The 22,941-nt window shown below is 39.9% G+C and overlaps 1 protein-coding gene across 1 annotated transcript in view; it reads left to right on the forward strand.

The window, feature by feature from the left end:
- Nucleotides 1-245: 245 nt before the first annotated feature.
- LOC132827839 (heparan sulfate glucosamine 3-O-sulfotransferase 3A1-like) overlaps nucleotides 246-22,941 on the forward strand; it is a 157,036-nt gene continuing 134,340 nt past the window's right edge. The window contains exon 1 of the mRNA XM_060844587.1: nucleotides 246-1,100. Within this exon, the coding sequence (XP_060700570.1) occupies nucleotides 571-1,100 (530 nt within the window). The 5' untranslated portion in view covers nucleotides 246-570. The remainder of the gene's footprint in view (nucleotides 1,101-22,941) is intronic.

Genomic DNA, 22,941 nt, shown 5'->3' on the forward strand with positions numbered 1-22,941 from the left:
CAGAAGCCGAGCCCGGGACTTCCCTCTCCCCAGCTCCCCGAGCTCCGCTGGCAGCCCAGACCCCGCCCACCTCCCGTTCTGAGTGGCCGGGAGCGCGGCCAGAGCCCGCCTCATTGGCGGCGCTGCTGGGAGGTAGCCGAGACTGCGATTGGTCAGTTGTGCTGTCAACGGTGGTATCCCCGCCCCCCGCGTGAACTCAGGGGAAACCTTTGCTACATTTGTCTCCGTGTAACTGGGGCGGAAAGTGGGAATGTATCAAAGTAGCAAGTAATGCGCCGTGACAGCACAGAGACACACACACTCAAGCTGCTGAGCGAAAACACAAAATGCACCAGCAAGTAAATGAGGCTGAAGGCTGGAGCCGTAAAACTAGGAGGGCATAAACAACAAACAAAAACATCCAGGGGAACGAGTGGCATCCAATTGAATTCAGAGATCAGGCTTTAGATGTTAAACAAACATATGTAAGGATCACACATATATACACACACCAATAAAATATTTCTTTTCAGCTAATACATGGCTACAGCCTAGCATGGCATTCTCTTGTGCCGGGGACTGCTACACGCTATGGCACTTAGCACAGTCTTTTCGGACGCTCTACCCACGAAAGTCTACCGCAAGATCGTGGTCATGTTCTGCGTGCTGCTGATGTCCCTGTACTTCTTGTATTATCTGTCGGATGTGTGCCACACCATGCCCAGACCGGTCCGTGGCTCGGAAGGCTACCTGGCCGCGGACTTTGACGAGTGGCAGTCCCTCCACCGGAAGACGCTGCTGCATAAGCTTCAGGTGCGGGGCTACTGGAAAGGCGACCTGCCCGAGAAATATTTCCGAGACCTGAGGCTGCAGTTCCAGTCCTTCAACCTCAACCGGCAGACCGGGGACGGCGGCTCCGTGGTGGGGAACCCGCTGCCCAGCACTCTGAGCTTCAGCGGCGACGGCGTGAGGAAGCTGCCGCAGGCGATCATCATCGGCGTGAAGAAGGGAGGCACCCGGGCGCTACTGGAATTCGTCCGGGTCCATCCCGACGTCCGGGCGGTGGGGGCAGAGCCGCACTTTTTCGACAGACACTACGATGAGGGACTGCGCTGGTACAGGTAAAGGATCTTTGGCCCTTCACTCCAAATTGACACACACAACGCTACGTACACAGTTTATCATTAGCAACCACATGTTGATTCGAAGTTCCTAAACAATCTCGAGCAATTGTCTCCCAGGATAAAGAGGGTTTTTTTAAAATGAACTTAAAATGTAATACGTTACAGACGGAGACCAGGCATCTATACATAATTTATCTTGATAGATATCGATACATAATACAATTCCAACGTCTGTCAGTGTTTATTTAAACTTGTGCGAAACTATTCACTAATCTAATTTTAATGTAGTTGCTCATCTTTTTTCCCTCATAATCTTGTCTTTTCACCTTTGTGAAGCAAAACAAGCCTTTACTATTCAAATAATTCTCCTGCAGTAATGTCAGTCCAGTGGCGTGTGTTTTGTCAACTTCAAGAAAGCGTGTAGTCATTTGCCTTGTGGTGGCTGGGCCATTAAGACTTGGGTGTTGGTAAAAAGTCAGGCCGCAGTTACAGCATTTATTTGCAGATTTTCCCACTGATTCAAGAAATTTACCTCAGCTAAATAGTTGGTAGAGACGGGGTTTGGGGAGGGTGGGGTGATAAATAAGTTCCCACGCCTCACAGCGCTGTGCTATCTCAAATACTTGTATTGTCTTTTCAGCAGTATGTATAACACAGTGGTTTCCTTTCAGGGCCACAGCGAATTCAGAGAGTTTAGAATGTTCACACAGAGTGGCGCGTGTCAGCCTGAGATCTTGTTGAAACTTTTCACTGAAATGCTCACGTACAGACTGCACCTACAATGCCACCAGATTCTTACAGATTCTTTCCTTTCCTTTCACATGATCGGTTGAAATGTTGATTATGGAGTGGCCCCAGTGATACTCATACCGTGAACACAGCTGATCTTGGAGTAATGGTTTGGAGATGCCGGTGTTGGACTGGGGTGTACAAAGTTAAAAATCACACAACATCAGGTTATAGTCCAACAGGTTTAATTGGAAGCACTAGCTTTCAGAGCGACGTTCCTTCATCCGGTGATTGTGGCCGGCTCGATCGTAACACAGAATTTATAGCAAAAATTTGCAGTGTGAGGTAACTGAAATTATACATTGAAAAATTGATTGTCTGTCAAAACAATTGTCTGTTAACAGACAATCAATGTTTCAATGTATAATTTCAGTTACATCACGCTGTAAGTTTTTGCTATAAATTCTGTGTTACGATCGAGCCCTCCACGATCACCTGATGAAAGAGCAGCGCTTTGATAGCTAGTGTGCTTCCAATTAAACCTGTTGGACTATAACCTGGTGTTGTGTGATTTTTAATCTTGGAGTAGATCTCTTTCTCTCGGTTTATTTCCGATCCAGGAGTTATCTGTGATTTCCGATTTGTAAATAAAATAGGCGGTTGGGCTAGTTTTCAGAAATTGCCTGCAAATCCGGCATGTAAGAGTCATACGTTAATTGGATTATTTGTGCTTTATGGATTTTTTTTTAAACAACCTGTTCAGCTGTGTTTATTCGCTTGCTATTTTCATGAATAACTTCGTGGCACGTTTACTTCTTAAAATACTCTCAAAGCAAAAGTTATCGAAAAGTTCCAGCGATTTGCTGCCTTTACTTTTTAAAGTAGAACAGGAGCATTGTAAGGTTTTCAACCGATACAAATGAATAAAAATAGTGCAGTCAGTGAGGGTGAGTTTGGTGGAGGTTTACTAATTTTTATCGAAAGATTGGAGCAAGAGGGGGTTTACTTGCTAACACTGACGCTCCCGAGTCAACGACAGCATTGACTGAAGTGCCAACAAAGTGCCACTACTCAGCCCCAACTCCGCTCAGGTTCTTTATTGAAGACATCATCAGCACTACCTGATCAAAAATATTGACAAAAAGTTCACTGAACAAAATGACTTTCCTTGTGGAAACTCACTCTGTAAATGACTCTGATCGTAATACGGGAATTGTCTCCATATGACCTTAGTGAAAATTAACTGCAGTTTAGTAAAGCAAAGTTCAAGATTGCTTGGAATTTGTACACTTATACCAGAAGAGATATTCAAGTGGATTTTTACTATAAGTTTAATTTTCCAGATGTGGTTCTCAATCCCTATGAACCTGTTAGTGAAACTAACATTCTCAATTTGTTAGTGTTCGATATATGGATGTGGATGACTTATTGTAGCTTTTGAGCTACTTAATAGGATTCATTATTACGCTTGAACATTTTAAAGCCTACTGTGTTTTGATATTGCCATTATTAATCAATGCTGCAAATGCTCATTTTTGCCCAGAACCATATGGGTCAATTATGAAAGTGTTTGATACTTGTCATAATTTATTTTTTATATGAAGTAATTTGTCATTTTAAAACTAGAAGCCTCCCACAGAAATATATGCATATGGAAATGAATAATAAGTTAAAAATACACTCCTTATGTTTTTAGGAGGCTTTATGTTTAGAATTACTCAAAGTTAAATCAGAGTTAATCTCATTCTGAGATTTGGACTGGGATTTTCAATCATCTCTTGGCACATAATATGTATGTTTGAGTAAAAGCACTCCAAGATGATTTTAGCCTCTGAGGTAAGCTTAAATTTTTGAAGTAAGGGTGAGAGAGAGAATTGGGTACCTTTTCAACTCCAGTCAATGGTTTGTTAAGTTCCTCAAGGAATGTGTTAATAGACTAGGAAGGGCCAGAGGACAACTTTCAGTCGGGAAATCAATTTGGAACTTGAACTGTCTAGAACATAGCTGTCTGAATCAATGCATGGAAAATGTAAATAAATTTATTGGTGGCACATTTTAACAACTCTGAGACTTTTCAGTACTAGAATTCATATAGTATCTTTCATTTGGGCATTTAGTCACATTCATGCACAGAGAGACTACTAGTCCGTCAATGTTTTGACTTCTTTTCTGCAAGAAAGCAGCAGATCCCAACATGGCTGACCATTGCTTTTGACGATTGTGCTCTACAAGTAGATGCTGCTAATGGTAGTAGTAAAGCCCACTAGTTTGGGCATTGAGGTAGCCTAATTCCCAATGAGACATTTATATTTGAAAATACCATTACCCTTTGACTCAGAACCAGCCCAGGGTCAGGCCCCTGAAATTATATCCCGGGAAAAAACAGCAGGAAAACTTGTCAGTCATACATACTGCTCTTGTCTTAGGTACTTCAAAATATAGCTGCCGTACATCTCATACATTCATTTCCAAGAAATAACGTTCTCCACTAGTTTTTCTATTGTGTTGGGAATTAGGTTATCAATCACAGATTAAAAATCACGCTGCTGCACTTTGTAAGACCTGAATTCAGTTGAATGTCATTATTAGATTAAGAGAAAAAAACACAAGAGAATAAATAGTTTACAAGGTTTGAAATATACAAGGACTGCTTTTTGTTTTCATGGCTTCGCCTTCATTTTCCTTTCAAAACTGAAATTTGGACCCTGGTCCAGGTTTCAATCAGATCATGCAGAAGTATCTCATAAAATCCATCTGCCTCAAGCATAATATAAATGATTATTATGGTAGTGAACATTATGCATCCGGAGAGTGAAAGAAATGGTACTTTTTCATTTAATCTTCAATTTAATAGGTGTTAATGATATTGCTAGCTAGGATTACAGGTTGGAAGTCCAGGAACTCTGATTCCATCACAAGGGCTTGACAGAAGAACCAGAAAATTAGCATCTTTAATGTTTCTCCCTCCTTGCTTCAAATAAACCATTGTTACCATTATTCTTAGGTTTTAACTTTTTTCAATTAACTCATTAATTTTGAATTCATATTATTCTTCAGAAAAATTCTTCAATTATCAAAGTCAATTAAATGCTGAAAACATGTTAAAAAGTTGCAGTAAGTTACGTGATCATTCAATATTTGATTTCATTTCTAGAGACAGCTGTGCAATTTTAAATATCACCACCTATTTCAGAGCCAGGTCTCTCACAGACCTGTATCAGTCACTGTGATCTTTGAAGTTTGCAACTTGAACAGACAAAATAAAGATCTCAACCAAACGTTGTCGGTTTAGGAATAAGTTCAAAGACATGATTGACCAAATAGCTCCCTCTGTGCTGTGAGTTTCTTTAATACTGTGGAGAGACAATATTTCATTGCTTAAAAAAAAAGTCTGTATGATATATTAAATTCTTTTGTGAGTGGAGACTATAAAATATCACTTTCTGGTGTTATACTCTATATTAACATTTTCAATTGTAAACTCTATGCACATTTACAATGATATACATTATATACCTTTGTCATATTGTAATTGCATCTTGTTGTTAACACTTCAACTTTATGACCTCTTGCTCTTCAGCATATGCTGGATGCTCCAACTACTTTGCTACTTTGTAAATCACTGTAAATTTAGCTATAAATAATGTAAAGATAATTCAGTCTACATAAGGATAACATGTATGACATTAAAATGAGATAGAATCAGAACTTCAATTCTGTTTCAGTTATTCCCTTGCCCACTAATCTTGATTCAGCAGAAGATTGTACTTAATAATTATATCCCACATACAACAGCATGGAAATTCCACTGTTGCTTCTAGGAAAAAAATGAATTGGGTACATACTTCCAGCATATTGACTTAACTTCCAGATATCATAATTTTCCTTCAAATTTTACGTCCCATAAATTGTGTTGTCAGTGTTTTCAATAAAAATTAAGCTATCATAATATAATCACAGGTTTTGACCTCAAGGTTGCTCTGTGGAGTAAGATTCTGATGTCTTTTTCCTATCTGTGTCCTCCATATATCTAAAACAACTGAATCAACATACAGTGACCAAGGGCAATTTACAAATATGTTCAATAACCAGGATTACTGAGGGCTATACTCTTTCTTATTTCCTATTAAAGTGGTTTTCTGCTATTTTCTGCAGCATATATATGATGGACAATGTGACTTACATTTCAGGTTTATTTTATGTATTTTAATCTGACAGGTAATTGGCTCCTTCTCATTAGGTTCTCTTTAAACCTCAACCTGTTCTGTCAAACAAGGAGAATGCCTACAAAGCATATGTCAAAGTTCTGTCAGTGGTATTCTTGAGTCAGTCACTGAGAGTTGTAAGGAAGTTTCTCGATTTAGGTACCAATCACCGTTTTCCTGCTTACAAGGAAGATTCTGGCATCTCCATCATGTTGGTAAATGGATATTGGCCATTTGCTATGCCGTGGGTTATGATCATGAGTCCACAGACATCCTTTGAAGTGGCATATCATCTGGTACGTGTAGCTACTACAACAAGAAATATGATGTGTTCTCATAAAGTCACTCATCAAGTTACATACAGGAACAGCATGCAATAGATAGGGCCAAGAAATCCTACATCCAAGGATCAGACCTAAACTATGAAGTCCTCCCATGTGTATATGAATGGTAGTGGACAATTAATCAAATAACAGGAGGAGGAAGCACCATTAATATTCATATCCTTAATAATGGGAGAGACCAGCAATGGACAAGGCTGATGCATTTGTATTCAGCTTCAGCCACAAGTGCTAAGTGGATGATCTATGTTAGCCTCCTTTAGAGGTGCCCAGCATCATTGATGATGGTCTCCAACCAATTCGAATCACTTCACATGATATCAAGAAATAGTTGAAAGCATTAGATATTGAAGAGGGCTTGAGCCCTGACAACATTCCAGTAATTGTACTGGATTTGTCCTCCAAAATTAAACATGTCTGTTTCCAAGATATTTCACTACACACATAATACTGGCATCCATATGGAAATGTAGAAAATAGAAGGTGTGCCCTGTACTCAAAAAGTAAGACAAGTCCAATTGACCCAGTTATTGTCTAGTCAGTCTACTGTTGGCCATCAGCAAAGTGAGAAGACCATGAGACCATAAGATAAAGGAATAGAATTGGGCCATTCAGCCTATTGAGTCTGTTGATGATATATTTCTCAACCCCATTCACCTGCCTTCCCCACCCCTCATAACCCTTGATCCCTTCACTAATCAAGAATGGAAGGATTTGTCGAAAGTGTTATCAAGTGCCAATTTGCTCAGCAAAAACCTACTCAGCAGCACTCAGTTTGCATTCTATCATGGGTACTCAGCTCCTGACCTCATTACAGCCCTGGTTCAATTGTGAACAAATAATCTGAACTCCAGAGGGGAGGTAAGGTCTGCTCCTTTTTCATCAAGGCAGCATCGAACTGAGTATGGTGTTAAGGGACACCAGCAAAACTGGAATGAGGAAGAATACATTGTTCTGGGTGGAGTCTTATCTACCACAAAATAACTTATTCGGCTGCTTCATCAATGGCCTAGTTTCTATCATAATGTGTTTGCTGATGATTACACCACGTTCAGCACCAGTCATTTCTGCTCAGACACTGAAGAAGCCGTATTCATAAGCATCCAAGATCTGGACAACAGCCAGGCTTAGGCTTAGGCTGACAAGTAACATTCGCACTGCACAAGTGTCTAGCAATGACCATTTATAAGAAGAGTGAATATAGTAATTGGTTGTAATGTTCAATTACCATTGCTAAATGCCCAGTAAAAAAACCCCTGGTGGCTACCTGTGAGCAGAAACTGAACTGGACCAACCTTTTAAATACTGTGGCTACAAGAGTATGTTAGACGCTTATCAATCTATGGTGAATAACTGATCTCCTGTCTCTTCAATTGCTATGTAACATCTACGATGTACAAGTCAGGAGTGTGATAGAAAATCTCTAATTGCCTGGGTGGATGCAACTCGAACAGCGCTCAAGAAGCTTCATGCCATAAAGGATAAAGCAGCTTGTTTGGCACCCTGTCCACCACAATTTCACATTCATACCCTCCAGCATTGTGGCAGCAGTGTGTACTATTTACAAGGTGGAGTGGAGTAACTTACCAAAGCTATTCTAATAGTATTTTACAAACTACCTAGAAGATCAAGGGCAGCAGATGTTTAGGAACAAGTTCCCCTCCTCCCTGCACTGACTTGAAACTACATAGCTGTTTCATCACTATTACTGGGAAAAGTCCTGGAATTCCCTCCTTAACAGCACTGTGGTTATACCTAAATGTCAAAGACTGCAACAGTTTAAGAAGCCAGCTCATCACCACCTTCCCAAACATTAATGGCAATAAGAAATAAATTCTGACGTTGACAGTGATGCCTACTTTCTGTGAATGATTGAAAAAAAACTGAACTTAAAAAAACGCCTTGCAGGAGTCTTGCTCATTTTAAATAGATGAATGAGGGATTGGTTGTTTTGTAAGCAAACACAACAAGATCCTGTTTTACCCCGATTTTCATGATGCTTGATTCTTGCACTGTTTCAGTGGATGAATGTTCACCAAAGAGTGGTTTAGAGTCTAGGTTGATGTCTCACGTGAAATGTCAGACCTAGTCTTGGCTTGTATAATCAATTGTATATTCTGCATGTAATGGGTAACTGAAAGGAAAAATGGAGGCTTTGGCTTTGTGCTGCACTCACTTTTCCCGAAGCCACTTGATGCTGTCTCCTTAAATGTGAAAATTGCTTGATGAAGTAAGTTCCAGTTAGGTCCACCTGAGGTTGTTTTTTTTTCCTATTTGTTGGGATTCAGCTCACAAGTTCGGAATTGGGCTTTAGACTGTCTTTATACCTACATTTGGCTTATTATATGGGAGTAGAATGCAACTTTTAGGTTGTGGGAGTTCTCCATATGACCAATCCAAAAAAAGCTGAGCTCTGATGATGCAAGGTAGGCAGTCTTTAGCAAGAACCTCAGTGTTGGGTGTCTTGTTCTATCAAATGTTGTTGCAAATAAATCTAAGACAACAAAATGGAATGCTTCTAGTTGCTTTCCGTGATGCTGATAGTTTTTCAAGTCTTGCAACCAGAAGGAAGTGATGTAGGAACCACTCCAGGTAGATGTCTGTCTTCGTTCTGAGATAAACACCATCCTCTTTTAAAATCCTGCCAGATTCTGTGCTTGTTTTCCCTAAGCAATGGGTGATTTTATCATGTAACACGTTGTTATGCAAATCCATGTCAGCACGTCGTGCCACAAAGCCATGAATCTTTTGAGTACATCAGAAGAACACATATACATAAGTCTACATTCTCATTTCATAAGGATTTTCATCAAATGATGGCCTTGCCAGCAAGCTCCACATCCCATAAAAGAGTAAAAATGGTACCTTACTCTCTCAGCATTGAAAAGACTGAAGCTATTGTTTTCAGTCCCCACTTGAAACTGTGTTCTTTATTTTATGACTCCTATCCTTCTCTCTGGCAATGGCAGGAAATAAAGTCAGTACGACTTTTACATTCAATTATTGACATAACTAAACTTCCTCTTTTCAACCCTGCTGTTTCTGATCTGCTTTGGCTTCCAGTCAAACAATGTCTTGATTTTAATGTTCTTGTTCTTGTATTCAAATTGTTACAGGGTCTTGACCCTATTTCTGTAATCTCCTGTCACACTACAATTCTCTGGGCTATCATTCCTCCTCTAATTCAGGCCTCTATATGTCCTTGATTTGAACAACTCTAGTATTGGTGTTTTCATCTTTAGTATCTTAGGTTCAATGTCATGGAATTCCCTCTCTAAACTTTGCCTTCTTTCTTTATGATATTGCCTCTTTGGCAACCATCTGATGAAGAAGCAGCACTTTGAAAGCTAGTGCTTCCAAATAAACCTGTTGGACTATAACCTGGTGTTGTCTGATTTTTATCTTTGAATAAGAGTTCAGTTATCTGACCCACTATCACCTTATGTGGCTTGGTATTATATTTGATTTTATCTTGTTTGACAATTGAAACAGAATTTCCATGCTTATTTTCTGGGGTGAGGGTGGGGTGGGAGGGTGGTTTGGTAGGGTTCGAGTGGATTTAAGAAGGCTGATTTGCATTCAATGATCTAGTGAAGTGCCTAATTATATTTTATGACTCAAAGTGTTCTGCGTCAATATAAATTATTGTTATTGACCATGCCATTTAAATTGTACTGTTTGTGCAAAATTCATACCTAGGTTTGTGAAGTGTATTTGTGTGTGTCTGCACATGTATGTGTGTGTGTGTGTGTGAGAGTGATTTTGGGATTTATGTTGCACGTGATATGTAGTAATACCATTCTATAACTGCTTCACCTCAGTGCTCTCTTCCTGCAGTGACCTCAGTCCTCTGCCCTGAAGTTTAAGATCAGTAGACATGTGTTTAAACTACTGCTACACATTTGGTAAATTGACAAGGCATTAATGTCAAACCTGTGGCGTCATTTGATGGAATGAACTATTCAAGCTCTTTTATGTCCCCAAGTTTCACAGTATTTTGTCAGCACAAAATATTAATATAAATTATGAAAGTAATGTGAAACTCAGCCAGCTGTGCTATACATACATATACTTAGAGAAGGAAAGACAAAGTTAAGAACAGTGTGGTTTGTGGTAACCTTATTTCACTTTGGATGATTCATTTCAAAGGAAAAATGATTTCTGTTCAGCTTCAGCCAAACCTGCTGTGCCTATTTGTTACTTAAATTAAAATCCAAATAAAGGGAGCAAAGTCATTTGTGAAGTCCTTGCAAGTTGAGAATAAACCTTCTTCAAATTCAGTGTGAATTATCCTCTTGGAAATGAAAGCTATTCGTTGCCTTATCTCGTCCTTTTAATCTTATTAATATTGTTTCTCTAACTTGCAGGCATTCTTTCAATATGATTAGATTAGATTCCTTGCAGTGTGGAAACAGGCCCTTCAGCGCAACAAGTCCACACTGACCCTCCGAAGAGTAACCCACCCAGACCCATTTCCCTCTGACTAATGCACCTAACTCTATGGGAAATTTAGCATGGCCAAACCACCTGACCTGCACATGTTTGGACTGTGGGAGGAAACTGGAACACCCGGAAGAAATCCACACAGACACGGGGAGAATGTGTAAACTCCACACAGACAGTCGCCCAAAACTGGAATTGAACCTGGGCTGAGGCAGCAGTGCTAACCACTGAGCCACCTATTTGTATAAATGAGTATTGAAACAGGCAAGATGCTTGAGTACAGGAGTATAACCAATATGGCGATGTGCAAAGAGGTAGATTTACTTTAGATTCCACAGTAAGTTAATGGACTGGAATTTGGTCTGCCCTCCAGACAGGCTAGTGCAGAGTAGAGCAGGTTAGGCTGATCCACTGAAACACACTGTTGCAATCGTCTTTATTACAGCGTAAAATTAGCAGGAATTTTGAAGCCCGCACGTGCGCAATGAAATGAGACAATCTAATACTTGTTGTCACTGATGCCCTTCATCAGTGGAGTCTTCATCAGTTAAATTGGCAGAGAAATCAATTTGATAGTGTTAAGTTGTGCTTCTTGCCCACTATTCTTGCTAAAGACAAGAAAAATTAGTTTTATTAAATCAGGAGTGACTGGGTATTTAATGGAGTAATAAGCCATATACCATCCTCGATGAACTCCATGCCCCATCAAATTTAATTTTATAAGTGTGAAGTCATATGTAATTAGAAAAAAGTTAATACTGTAATTTTTTTTACAAAATAACATTGAAATGCTCTTTAACCAGTTTATTCATCTTTTACTTTCATGTTTCTCTCTTAATTCTGTTTGTATATTCTCATTCTTAATTCTGCTTACTATACAATTATTTCAATGTTCTTTTAATATTTTCTGTTTTTGACTTTCCCCTTTGTTGTCGACATGGTTCAATTTTGTTTCTCTAACTTGATTGTTGATCAATTTTCCTTGCTTACATGTCCCACACTTCCCCTTTAGAGGGCGCTGATTTCAAATAGACGCTGGGAGAGCATATATCTGCTGACAAGCCCACTCAAAGTCTCTGCACAACTGAAAACAAAATGAATGGCAAAGGTTGTTCCTTTGCTGTTCGTTATAAAATATGAGACGATGTTCTTTAAAAGGAATTGTCCATATTTAATTAGTCCAAAACACTTTGTTTTGCTGTTTTACATTTGATGTCCACCTTTACCTGTTAAAGGAAAGGTGATTGATTTTAAAACAATTTTCTCAAAGTATTAAATACAACACACCTATAATTTGAATATCATCATAACATTAAATCCTATCCCTCCTAAAGCAGTACACAAGAGCGAGATGTAATCCAGTCCTGTTACATTATTAACCCAGAAACTCAACAAAACTAAATGCTCACTTTACTCCATTTTACCGGAATCTGAAGCATGTGTTCTCCTTCAGAAATCGATCTTTGCTGTAGCTTACAACTACTAAGATATACCAGGTTCTAGTGTTAAATGTCAACCAGGTTTTAAAATATGTCTAGCTCTCCGATTTCTGCAAATATCTGCTCAGCTCTTCATGAAAATTGATTTTTGTATTTGAATTTGCAACTCATCAACCAATCTGTGGTGCTTCTATAAATATTTTTGGTAACAAATGCGCTTAAAAACCTCACTAACGTTCTTCCCATTCTTCTTGAGTTTTGGATAATCTTAAATATTTTGCCAATTGCCATTGCTTGATGAGTTATAAGAGATGAAAATATAATAAAAAAGAAGGAAGAGTGCTACTCTAAGACTAGTGCAGCCAGCATTGCAACAAATAAATCCCTTAAATATGATTTTTTTAAAAAAAGTTGTCTGGTTTTGGAAGTACAATTATGAAAACAGGGTAAGACCACTTTTAGCTGGGTACTTGTTCTGTTTGGATACTAAAGGAAACCAATGTCTGTGTGTTGGCTGTCTTGGTTTACACTGCTAAATCTGTGTCCTTTATCCTGGCAGCAGAACTGTAGTCCTATGAATGACTGGCTCTGCTGCTAGATTTAGTTGAATAAACATGAGAGCTGTCTGATGGACATCGTTCTCTTGCAATCTGACCTAAATTAGCACCAGAACACAAACAGCCTTAGATATTGAAGACTTGATAGGAGCTATGGAGTGGGTGGCTCAGGTTAGGAAATTTCTCAACTTGGAAGACTCCTCTTAATGTTGAAGATCTGGTCACTTAAAGTTTTTGCCTTGGTGGGTGGCAGGTATGTGATTGAATCGGGGGGTGCCCTTACACATAACCCTTTAGACAGGCTAGTGCAGAGGTAGGCAGGTTAGGTTGATCCACTGAAACACGCATACAAACTTTTCTCTCATGTATTTCACTTCTGTAAAACCCATTGTATGGCAGCCCTCACTATTCAACAATATAAACATACATATGTTTCAATGTAGTGCACTGTATGGCACTGCAGCTTTGTGGAAAAGAAAATTTGACTAAATTAAGCCCCCATGACCTTTCAACTGCCTCATTGGCATTGCTTATGGCTTGACCTGTAACTCCAATAGATGTTGAATTTGTTATGAAATGCTGCTATCATCATGGCTATTCATTCAGCTAACTGGAGTCAGAAAAATGGAAAATATATAATGAACGTTGTAAGGATTTTGTAGTGCAGTGGGAGTAGCCCTACATGTAGGACTGAAGGTCAAAGTCAATGTCCCATCTGTCCTCGAGGTGTGTTATAAAATGTCTGAGTAGATTGATTAAAAATAATTTCAAAGGTCCCAATGGTGGAGTGTTCAGGTCCTGTCCCTGGGCCAGAGTGCTTAGGTTTAAGCCCCACCTGCTCGAAACATGTGTCACAACATGTCGAAACAGATCAATTTGAATCTTATATATAATAGTGTTGTTACTAGTGCAGAATGGGAAGCTAGCTGTTGCGGTTTCTGACACATTGGGGAAAAATTGTCTTTGTCTGGGGGAAAAGAAGTGCGAAGCTACCTCTGTGGGGTTTATCCATTGCTGAGATGAAAAATATTGGTTCCTCTCATCGTTCACTGCACTGATAGCTTCTCAACTATTTGCAATAAGTTCACTTTATCAGTTGTGCAGCCTTGACAGATTACCTCCCACAATGTGTTCAACAGGTACTGATGTTCTTGTGGTTTCTGATGACTGAGAAAATGAGAAACATCTAAGTTTTAAAAGTTTCAATCTTAGCACAAGTGACACTTGTTATTTCATTAATGAATAATTGATTTTGCACGACTTTATAAGATTCTTGCACTGTTGCTGGAACAAAATGTTCTCCCTTTAATTCTGCAAATGCTCCAAACAATATTGTGAATTAATTGAGTTGTAAATTAAGTCACACATTAGTAGCTATACAATTCAGTTTCACCCAAGGTTGTATGTTTTGTACAAATAACAAAGAAAATAACAAATAACACAAAGTGTGCTTTTGCATAACTTTTACAAACATACTTCAGAAAGTAGACTGTGCATTTTAATATTGTTTCTAAAGAGATAGCTAACTGAAATGACTGAGTACAGTTTTGTAAAGAAACAGATTATTCACTTTGTACAGATCCTCCAATTGGATTTCTTTGTTCACTTGGTAAAAATCAACATGTTGTGTTTTAATTCATGCTCATATGGTGCTGACGGTCTTTAGGGAAATTCAAATCTTCCTTTCTGGTTGTTTCCTGTATAATGGAGCGTTAGTGACATCCTGACATTTATTATGCAGGATTAAAGGAAATAATGAAAGGTTACCTGACAATTCAGGAGAAGTATTTAATCTTCATGTAACCTGTTCCAGTTGTCACACAATAAGTGGGAGGTGCAGTACCTTGGATCATTGCCCATTGATCAAACAGTCTCTGGAATGACAATGCATTCCTTTAGTTGCTAGTACTCATGCAAGTATTTCCAGTAAATGTGTCAGCATCAAAAATAGCCAGCAGGTGTGTAGTGCTAAGGATGGTGGGGTGTGTATAGAATGAGGAGATTGGTTAGCTGACATTGTATAGATATGTTATTTGCAACTGTAAACAATACTCTGAAAATTATTTTTACACCAGACAATGCTGTGGCAGACAAATTGGAATTTACATTAAGGAAGTTGCTTGTCTTAGCTGCGTCTTCAGAAGAGATGCTATAGGAGGATGTGAGGATGGGGAGGAAGGATTGTAACTGATGTGAAGCTGCTGCGCCATCCTGCACTTTGAATGTCAATTGAGTCAGCTACGTTAACATGGACATAGAAACAAAATACCTGCTTGACACATTGATTGTAAATGGTGAGAAATATGGAAAGAGCTACAAGATCTTTTCACCTTGGAATTCAAAGAGTGGTCAAGAGTGATTCTCTTCCAATTTTTCACTAAGGATCATGCATATGAATCTGTAAAGCAGGGTCAGTAAAGATGTAAGCTGTTTATGCCAATTTGGCACTGGGTCAAAGTTTTAGCACTCTATCACAAAGTGCATTTCACTGTATTGATTCCATTGGTTAAAAATGAGGGTTGCCACTATGTTTAAGGACAAGAAGGGACTGGCAATAAATATTGGCCTTGTCAGTGACACCAAATCTGAAGAGTATAGACTTAAGTGCAACATTAATGCCATGATCTTACAGAACATTAATATGGAGACTAGCAATGGGTTTTTTGGCAACAAAAACAGAAATTGCTGGAAAACCTCAGCAGGTCTGGCAGCATCTGTAGAGAGAAAGCAGAGTTAATTTTTCATGTCCATTGACCCTTCTTCAGAACTTTTTTTTGTGTTAGTTGGCAAACTCTCTACATCACATTGAAAAAGTTCCGCTGACACAAAGTGAAAAATCAGTCTTTCTTGTTGTTAGTTGAGGTGAAATCCAGAGATTGAGGGACACTCACTGTGGGAAGACCTTCCTATGGTGCTGGAGATAGAAAAGAGCTTGAGGTGGTTAAACTAGAAAGAATGGTTAATATCTGTAATGGATCTAGTTTAAATTAAATGCTCCAGTGTGGGTGCTTAACTTGTACAATGAAAATAAATTACCCTAATATAATCCCTGTTATCACCTGATCAAGGCCAAGGAACAGAATCCAGAAACTGGTTAAGCAATTTAATATACTTAATGAGATGGAAAACAAAGCTCAGCTGTTTTCAAGTAATACCCATGTATTTATTCATCAGCTGTAATCATCCATTAATTCCTTTTAATTCCTGTGGACTTTGGCTTCCCCTTTTTAGGCTTCATCATCTAATGATGTGAGTGAATATAAAGTTAGCTCGACAAGTTATAAATGGTGAATAACTACTTTAATTTTCTCATTCTCATGTATGGCAGTAGTATTTGTGTTGCAAGTCCAAACATCGATCCCTAGTGATACCTCGACCTAAAAGGATGGAGAATCTTTGACCTGGTGTTCTTTCTCTGCCTCTGTGCTTGCTCCATTACTAAGACCAGTTTCTTTTATTGCAGCAACATTTTATACATAACTTTCAAGTCCATGTCTTCATCATCTCAAAGTTTGTCTTCTCTAGGACTCTCCTGGACAGACTCCCTGTCACGATTTCCAACAAAGTTGCATTCCTTTAAAATGCTGCAACTCAGGTCTTCATCTGTGCAAACTCCCCATTAGTATCAGCACAAGTTTCAATAGCACTGTGGATATTAACAAACATAATTCAAAACTACTCATGACCTTGGCCCATTCTACTTCAGTGATCATTTCCATCCTGTATCTCTGCACATAATTTATGCAGTTCTCACATTGAATTTCCTTTTTGCCCTCAGCTCCAGAGAAAGGAGTAGTTTAGCTCCATGACTCTGACCCTTTACCAGGTCTTAGCTACAGAAGTTGAAACCATAATTAAGCATATTGACATCTCTGTCAATTATACTGTGCAGTTATGCTATTACCATCTTTTAGGTTCAGCAAGTTCAGTTTTCCTTCTATGATACATATTAATCTATTGAACATCAAAAACATCATCATGCTTGTCAAATAGTTAGGCCACAAAGTCTGATAATGATCATTCAGTCAATCTTTGAGATATTCATTCAGGTCTACCCTTATAACCTGATAAAACTATATATTTTTCTATTGAATATTCGTGATTCTGACTATGGTGTACATTAAGGCTGAAAATGTGTTGCTGGAAAAGCGCAGCAGGTCAGGCACTTCCAAGGAGCAGGAGAGTCGACGTTTCGGGCATGAGCCCTTCTTCAGGAATGAGGAAAGTGTGTCCAGCAGGCTAAGATAAAAGGTAGGGAGGAGGGACTTGGGGGAGGGGCATTGGAAATGTGATAGGTGGAAGGAGGTCAAGGTGAGGGTGATAGGTCGGAGTGGGGGTGGGGGCGGAGAGGTCAGGAAGAAGATTGCAGGTTAGGAAGGCGGTGCTGAGTTCGAGGGATTTGATTGAGACAAGGTGGGGGGAGGGGAAATGAGGAAACTAGAGAAATCTGAGTTTATCCTCAGGATGAACTCAGATTTCTCCAGTTTCCTATTTCCCCCTCCCCCCACCTTGTCTCAGTCAAATCTCTCGAACTCAGCACCGCCTTCCTAACCTGCAATCTTCTTCCTGGCCTCTCCGCCCCCACCCCCACTCCGACCTGTCACGCTCACCTTGACCTCCTTCCATCTATCGCATTTCCAAAACCCCTCCCCCAAGTCCGTCCTCCCTACCATTTATCTTAGCCTGCTGGACACACTTTCCTCATTCCTGAAGAAGGGCTCATGCCTGAAACGTCGACTCTCCTGCTCCTTGGATGCTGCCTGACCTGCTGCACTTTTCCAGCAACACATTTTCAGCTCTGATCTCCAGTATCTGCAGTCCTCACTTTCTTCTATGGTGTACATTAAGCTCTCTTCCTCTAATGTGCTTCATTTTTTTTGCATCTAGTTTGGCATTCACTAGTTTGTGCTCCTAATATAAAGCACTTTGAGACATCTTGCTGCTCGTTAAGGCTGCTGGAAATAGAATCCCTACAGTGGGGAAGCAGGCCGTTCAGCTCATCAGGTCCACACAAACCCTCTGAAGAGGATCCCACCCAGACCCTCCCCCTACCCTATCCCTCTAACCCTGCAATTCTAATGCCTAATCCACCTCGCCTGCACATTTTCGAACTGTTGGAGGAAAACGGAGCATTTGAAGGAAACCCACACAGACACAGGGAGAAAGTGGAAGCTCCACAAAGTCAGTCGCCCGAGGCTGGAATCGAACCTGGGTCTCTAGCATTGTGAGGCATAGTGAGCCACTGTAACACCCCTGCATTAAAAGCACAAATATTGGATAGCAAACACATTCAGTATATTTCATGGAATTAAATGTGGTAGCTTGTATCATAATATCTCTCAATACCATAAGTGTTGTTGACAGTTAACAATCAATGTAAAACTGTTGACGGAAAAAAGTTTGGTGGTGTTAATTCTGTTCCCAAGGTACCACTGTTTTTCAGACCTGATGTACAAAATGGGCAGCTCAGTGCTATGTGCTGCAATACTTATGAATGGGGATTGTAAGTGTGAGAGGTTTGCTCTCAGTCAACAGAGAACTAATCTGTTGTTGATTACAGAGAGACTGTGTCCTGTGCACTATATCAGAACTAGCTCAAGGGGAATTCAATATAATCATTCTTTCTAGCTGGCTGCAACGGTCAATTGAGTACTATAACATTCTATAACGTTTTGGACCTGAATCAGACAATTTTTCTCTTGAACTGAGCTGGTTTGATTGCTGTTACAAACAAGAGTCAGAGGAAAATAACTGGAGTAAGAATCAGCCAGAGAAATTTAAGGTGAAAAATAGCCACACTCTAATTACTGGCAGAAAAACATGTTGGTGACTGTTTCCTGTAGACTTCTTCTGTTGACCAAACATTCAAGAATTGATTGCAGAAAAGACGTTCTGTAACCATATTCACTATGCCTTTAACCTCCAATTAAAGATTATTTATGAAAATCATTAGAGGCCAAATTGAGAGTTCTATTCCAGTTCATGAACATTGATCAAACCGCAAAACTATAGGAGGAAACGTGTGACACTAGGGCAAAAGCACCAGCGTAGATTTTATAAGGTGATGCCGTGAAAAAGAAAACAATTGGCTTTAACTGGAATGAGTAATCATGGTTGAAATTGCAGAGGAATGTCCAAGTCTGTAATCTTCATCTACTTTGAGGCTTGTTCTGTTGCATAGTCCATTGAGCTTCTACACAGAAGCTAATTACTTGCTGGAACAAAAAACAAAATAACAGTTGGTGGCTTGGATGACACTTGCTCCTGTATTTTTGTAGCCATACCACATAGACTGGTCTTTGATCCTAACTCTCCTGCTGTAATGCATAGCCTCAGAAACACCTTTGCCATTATCATTATGATGTGCCTCAGTTCCAGCTCTGAAGCAGAAGTATAAAGCTTCAGGTATGCACTTCAGAGGCTTCAGCACACAGTCTAGGTTGAAACTCCAGTGCAATACTAAAGTTATATTGTTGGAGGTGCTGTCTTAAGACCTGTCTGGCACCCCATGAGAGTTTTGAAGAAGAACATAGATTCATTCCTGATGTCCGGGGCTAATATTTGTTTTTCTACCCAATACCAATTCATTATTCATTAGCTGTAAGGAGTTTTGGAATGTTCTGAGCTTTTGAAATTTGTAATACAATGCAAGTCTATTTTTATTCCATTTACCCCCATAATTTTAGAGTCATCATGTCAAATAGTATAGAAACAGATGCTTCGATCTAACCAGTCCATACCAACTATATTCCCAAATTAAAGTAGTCCCATCTGCCTATGCTTAGCCCATATCCCTCCAAACATATCTTATTTATGCATTTATCCAAATGTCTCTTAAACATTGTAACTGCACCTACACCCACCACTTTCTCCAGAAATTCATTCCACTCACAAACCCCTCGTGTCTTTTTTAAATCTTGCTTCTCTCATCTTAATAGTCTGTCCCTAGTTTTGAAATCCCCACCCTAGGGAAGTGACACCCATCATTCATCTTGTCTGCACCTCTCATGATTTTATAAACCTCTTTAAGGTCATGCCTCAATCTCCTACATTCCAGTGGAAAAAAAAGTCCTAGCCTATCCAGTCTCTGCCCATATTGAGTAATGGGGAGAGAGTGGATAGGCTAGGACTTTTTTCATTCCCTTCCATTCCCAGCAACATCCTGGTCAGTGTCTTTTGAGCACCCCCCCCACCCAGCTTAATAATATCCTTCCTATGACAGGATAGCCAGAATTGGATACAGTATTCCAGAAAAGGCCTCACCAATCACCTGTATCACCTCAACATAATTTCCCAACTTCGATACTTTCTTTAACCATGTTATGTTTTCTCTCCCATTCAGCAGTCATTAGGCTTGACTGACAATCTACTCGCTTCTGTTATGTTGTAGCTCTTAAGCTATCCCCTATAAGATGATCAGACGTGCCCTGAAATAACCGCAAAGGGACTGTGCATACTTGGTCATGCTTGGTTAGATTAGATTACTTACTGTGTGGAAACAGGCCCTTCGGCCCAACAAGTCCACACCGATCCGCCGAAGCACAACCCACCCATACCCCTACATTTACCCCTTACCTAACACTACGGGCAATTTTAGCATGGCCAATTCACCTGACCCGCACATCTTTGGACTGTGGGAAGAAATCGGAGGACCCGGAGGAAACCCACGCAGACACGGGGAGAATGTGCAAACTCCACACAGTCAGTCGCCTGAGGCGGGAATATTGAGTGTTGTTCAAATGCAACCTTGTAATCTCTTACGCTGCCTTCCCCTGACAAGTTCATGTGCCTCTGATATTCCAGCTTCAGACACATGAGTTCCATCCCTGAGAGAGAATGAATCCAGTTGTGCTGTTTTACAGTTGACTAGAGGCTTGATGGCAGTTTGGGAGATTCATGAAAATATAGGTCTGCAATGCTGCCAAGTCTCAGGAGATCAAGTCACTTACATGGCTGTCAGTGGCCTGAACAGCATCAGTTCACTGTGCAATTTACATAAAGTTAAAAATCATACAACACCAGGTTATAGTCCAACAGGTTTATTTGGAGGCACTAGCTATCAAAGCGCTGCTCCTTCATCAGGTAGTTGTGGAGCAGGACCATAAGACACAGAATTTATAGCAGAATATTACATTGTCATGCGGCTGAAATATATTAAACAAACTTAGATTAAATCTTTCATCTTTTCGAATGGATTTGCTAGTTTTGGTTTGTTAATATGTAAATCCCAGTTTATGTAACTCCTTCAGTGTGAAAATACAGTTCTGCAAGCAGGACAGAGGGGTAATTCAATTCTTGTCTTTGAACTCACAGATGGAATTGTGATGGTGCTGTTCAGTGAGAGAATCATGCGTATGCATTCTCATCCCACTCAGTCACTCAGGCTTGGCACCAAAGTGAAACTCTGACAGAGCTCTGAAAAAGGACAACACATTTCTGACATTCACACATCCAAACACAGCATTCAGCAATAAAACCATTCAGAAAGCACTGTGAATCTAGAATTAGAATACAGGGAAAACTAGCCATTTCAATACAAAACTGGCAAGAAGATAGGAGACAAAGGATGGTGGCTGAGGGTTGCTTTTTGGACTGGAGGCCTGTGACCATCAGTGTCCCAAAAGGATCGGTGCTTGGTCCACTGCTTTTTGTCATTGATATAAATGATTTGGATGTGAATATAGGAGGTATGGTTAGTAGGCTTGCAGTGGAAACCAAAATTGGTGGTGTACTGGACGGCGAAGAAGGTTACCTCAGAGTACAACGGGATCTTGATCAGATAGGCCAATGGGCTGAGGAGTGGCAGATGGAGTTTAATTTAGATAAATGTGAGGCGTTGCATTTTGGAAAAGCAAATCAGGGCCAACTTATACAGTTAATGGTGGGGCCCTGGGGAGTGTTGCCAAAGAGACCGAGGGGTGCAGGTGCATAGTTCCTTGAAAGTGGAATCGCAGGTAGACAGGTTAGTGAAGAAGGCTTTGGTATGCTTTTCCTTATTCTTCAGAGCATTGAGTATAGGAATTGGGAGGTCATGTTGTAGCTGTACAGGACCTCGGTTAGGTCACTTTTGGAATACTGCATTCAGTTCTGGTCTCCCTGCTGTGGAAGGATGTTCTGAAACTTGAAAGGGTTCAGAAAAGATTTACAAGGATATGGCCAGGGTTGGAGAGTTTGAACTACAGAGAAAGGCTGAATATACTGGGATTATTTTTCCTGGAACATCAGAGGATGAGGGGTGACCTTATAGAGGTTTATAAAATCATGAGGGGCATAGATAGGGAGAGTCCACAACTGCAGGGCATAGGTTTAACATGAGAGGGGAAAGATTTAAAAGGACCTGAGGGGTGACATTTTCATACACAAGGTGGTACACATATGGAATGAGCTGCAAGAGGAAGCGGTGGAGGCTGGTACAATTACAACATTTAAAAGGCATCTGGATGGATACACGAATAGGAAGGGTTTAGAGGGATATGGACCAAGTGCTAGCAAATGGGGCTAGATTAAGTTTGGATATCTGGTTGGCATCAATGATTTGAACCAAAGGGTCTGTTTCAGTGCTGTACATCTCTATGACTCTGTAGTCTGGACTTCCAAACTTTACTCTCATGGCTAATTAGATTGCTTAGAAAACTGTTTCAATGCTCCATTGACTTGATGCTTTCAAGAATTACATTTTAATAAACTGAACAAATATCTGAACAAAAATCAACAAAGAATGCAGATGCTGGAAATCAGAAACAAAAATACATAAAGGTGTAAAAATTCAGCAGGTCTGGCAGCATCTGTAGAGAGAAATCAGAGTTAACGTTTCAGGTGCAATGACCCTTCTTCAGAAAAGAAAAAAATTCTGAAGTTGGGTGACTGAATCTTAAATGTTAACTTTGCTTTCTCTCCATAGAAGCTGCCAGACCTATTGAGTTTTTACAGCAATCTCTGCTTTTGTGGTTGAAAAGAAATGTCTGCATTGACTCTGCAGTACATTCTTAAAACAAAGATGTGATGCTGACCCCTCCAGAACAAATAAATTTCAGTATGGAGATTTGCAATAAAATAGTTGCAGGTGGATTGTGACTGTACAGGAAGGCTCGATTGAAGGCTCTGTACCTCCACTTAATGCACAT

This window comes from Hemiscyllium ocellatum, chromosome 25 (genome assembly GCF_020745735.1).
Source record: "Hemiscyllium ocellatum isolate sHemOce1 chromosome 25, sHemOce1.pat.X.cur, whole genome shotgun sequence".
Taxonomy (NCBI): Eukaryota; Metazoa; Chordata; class Chondrichthyes; order Orectolobiformes; family Hemiscylliidae; genus Hemiscyllium; species Hemiscyllium ocellatum.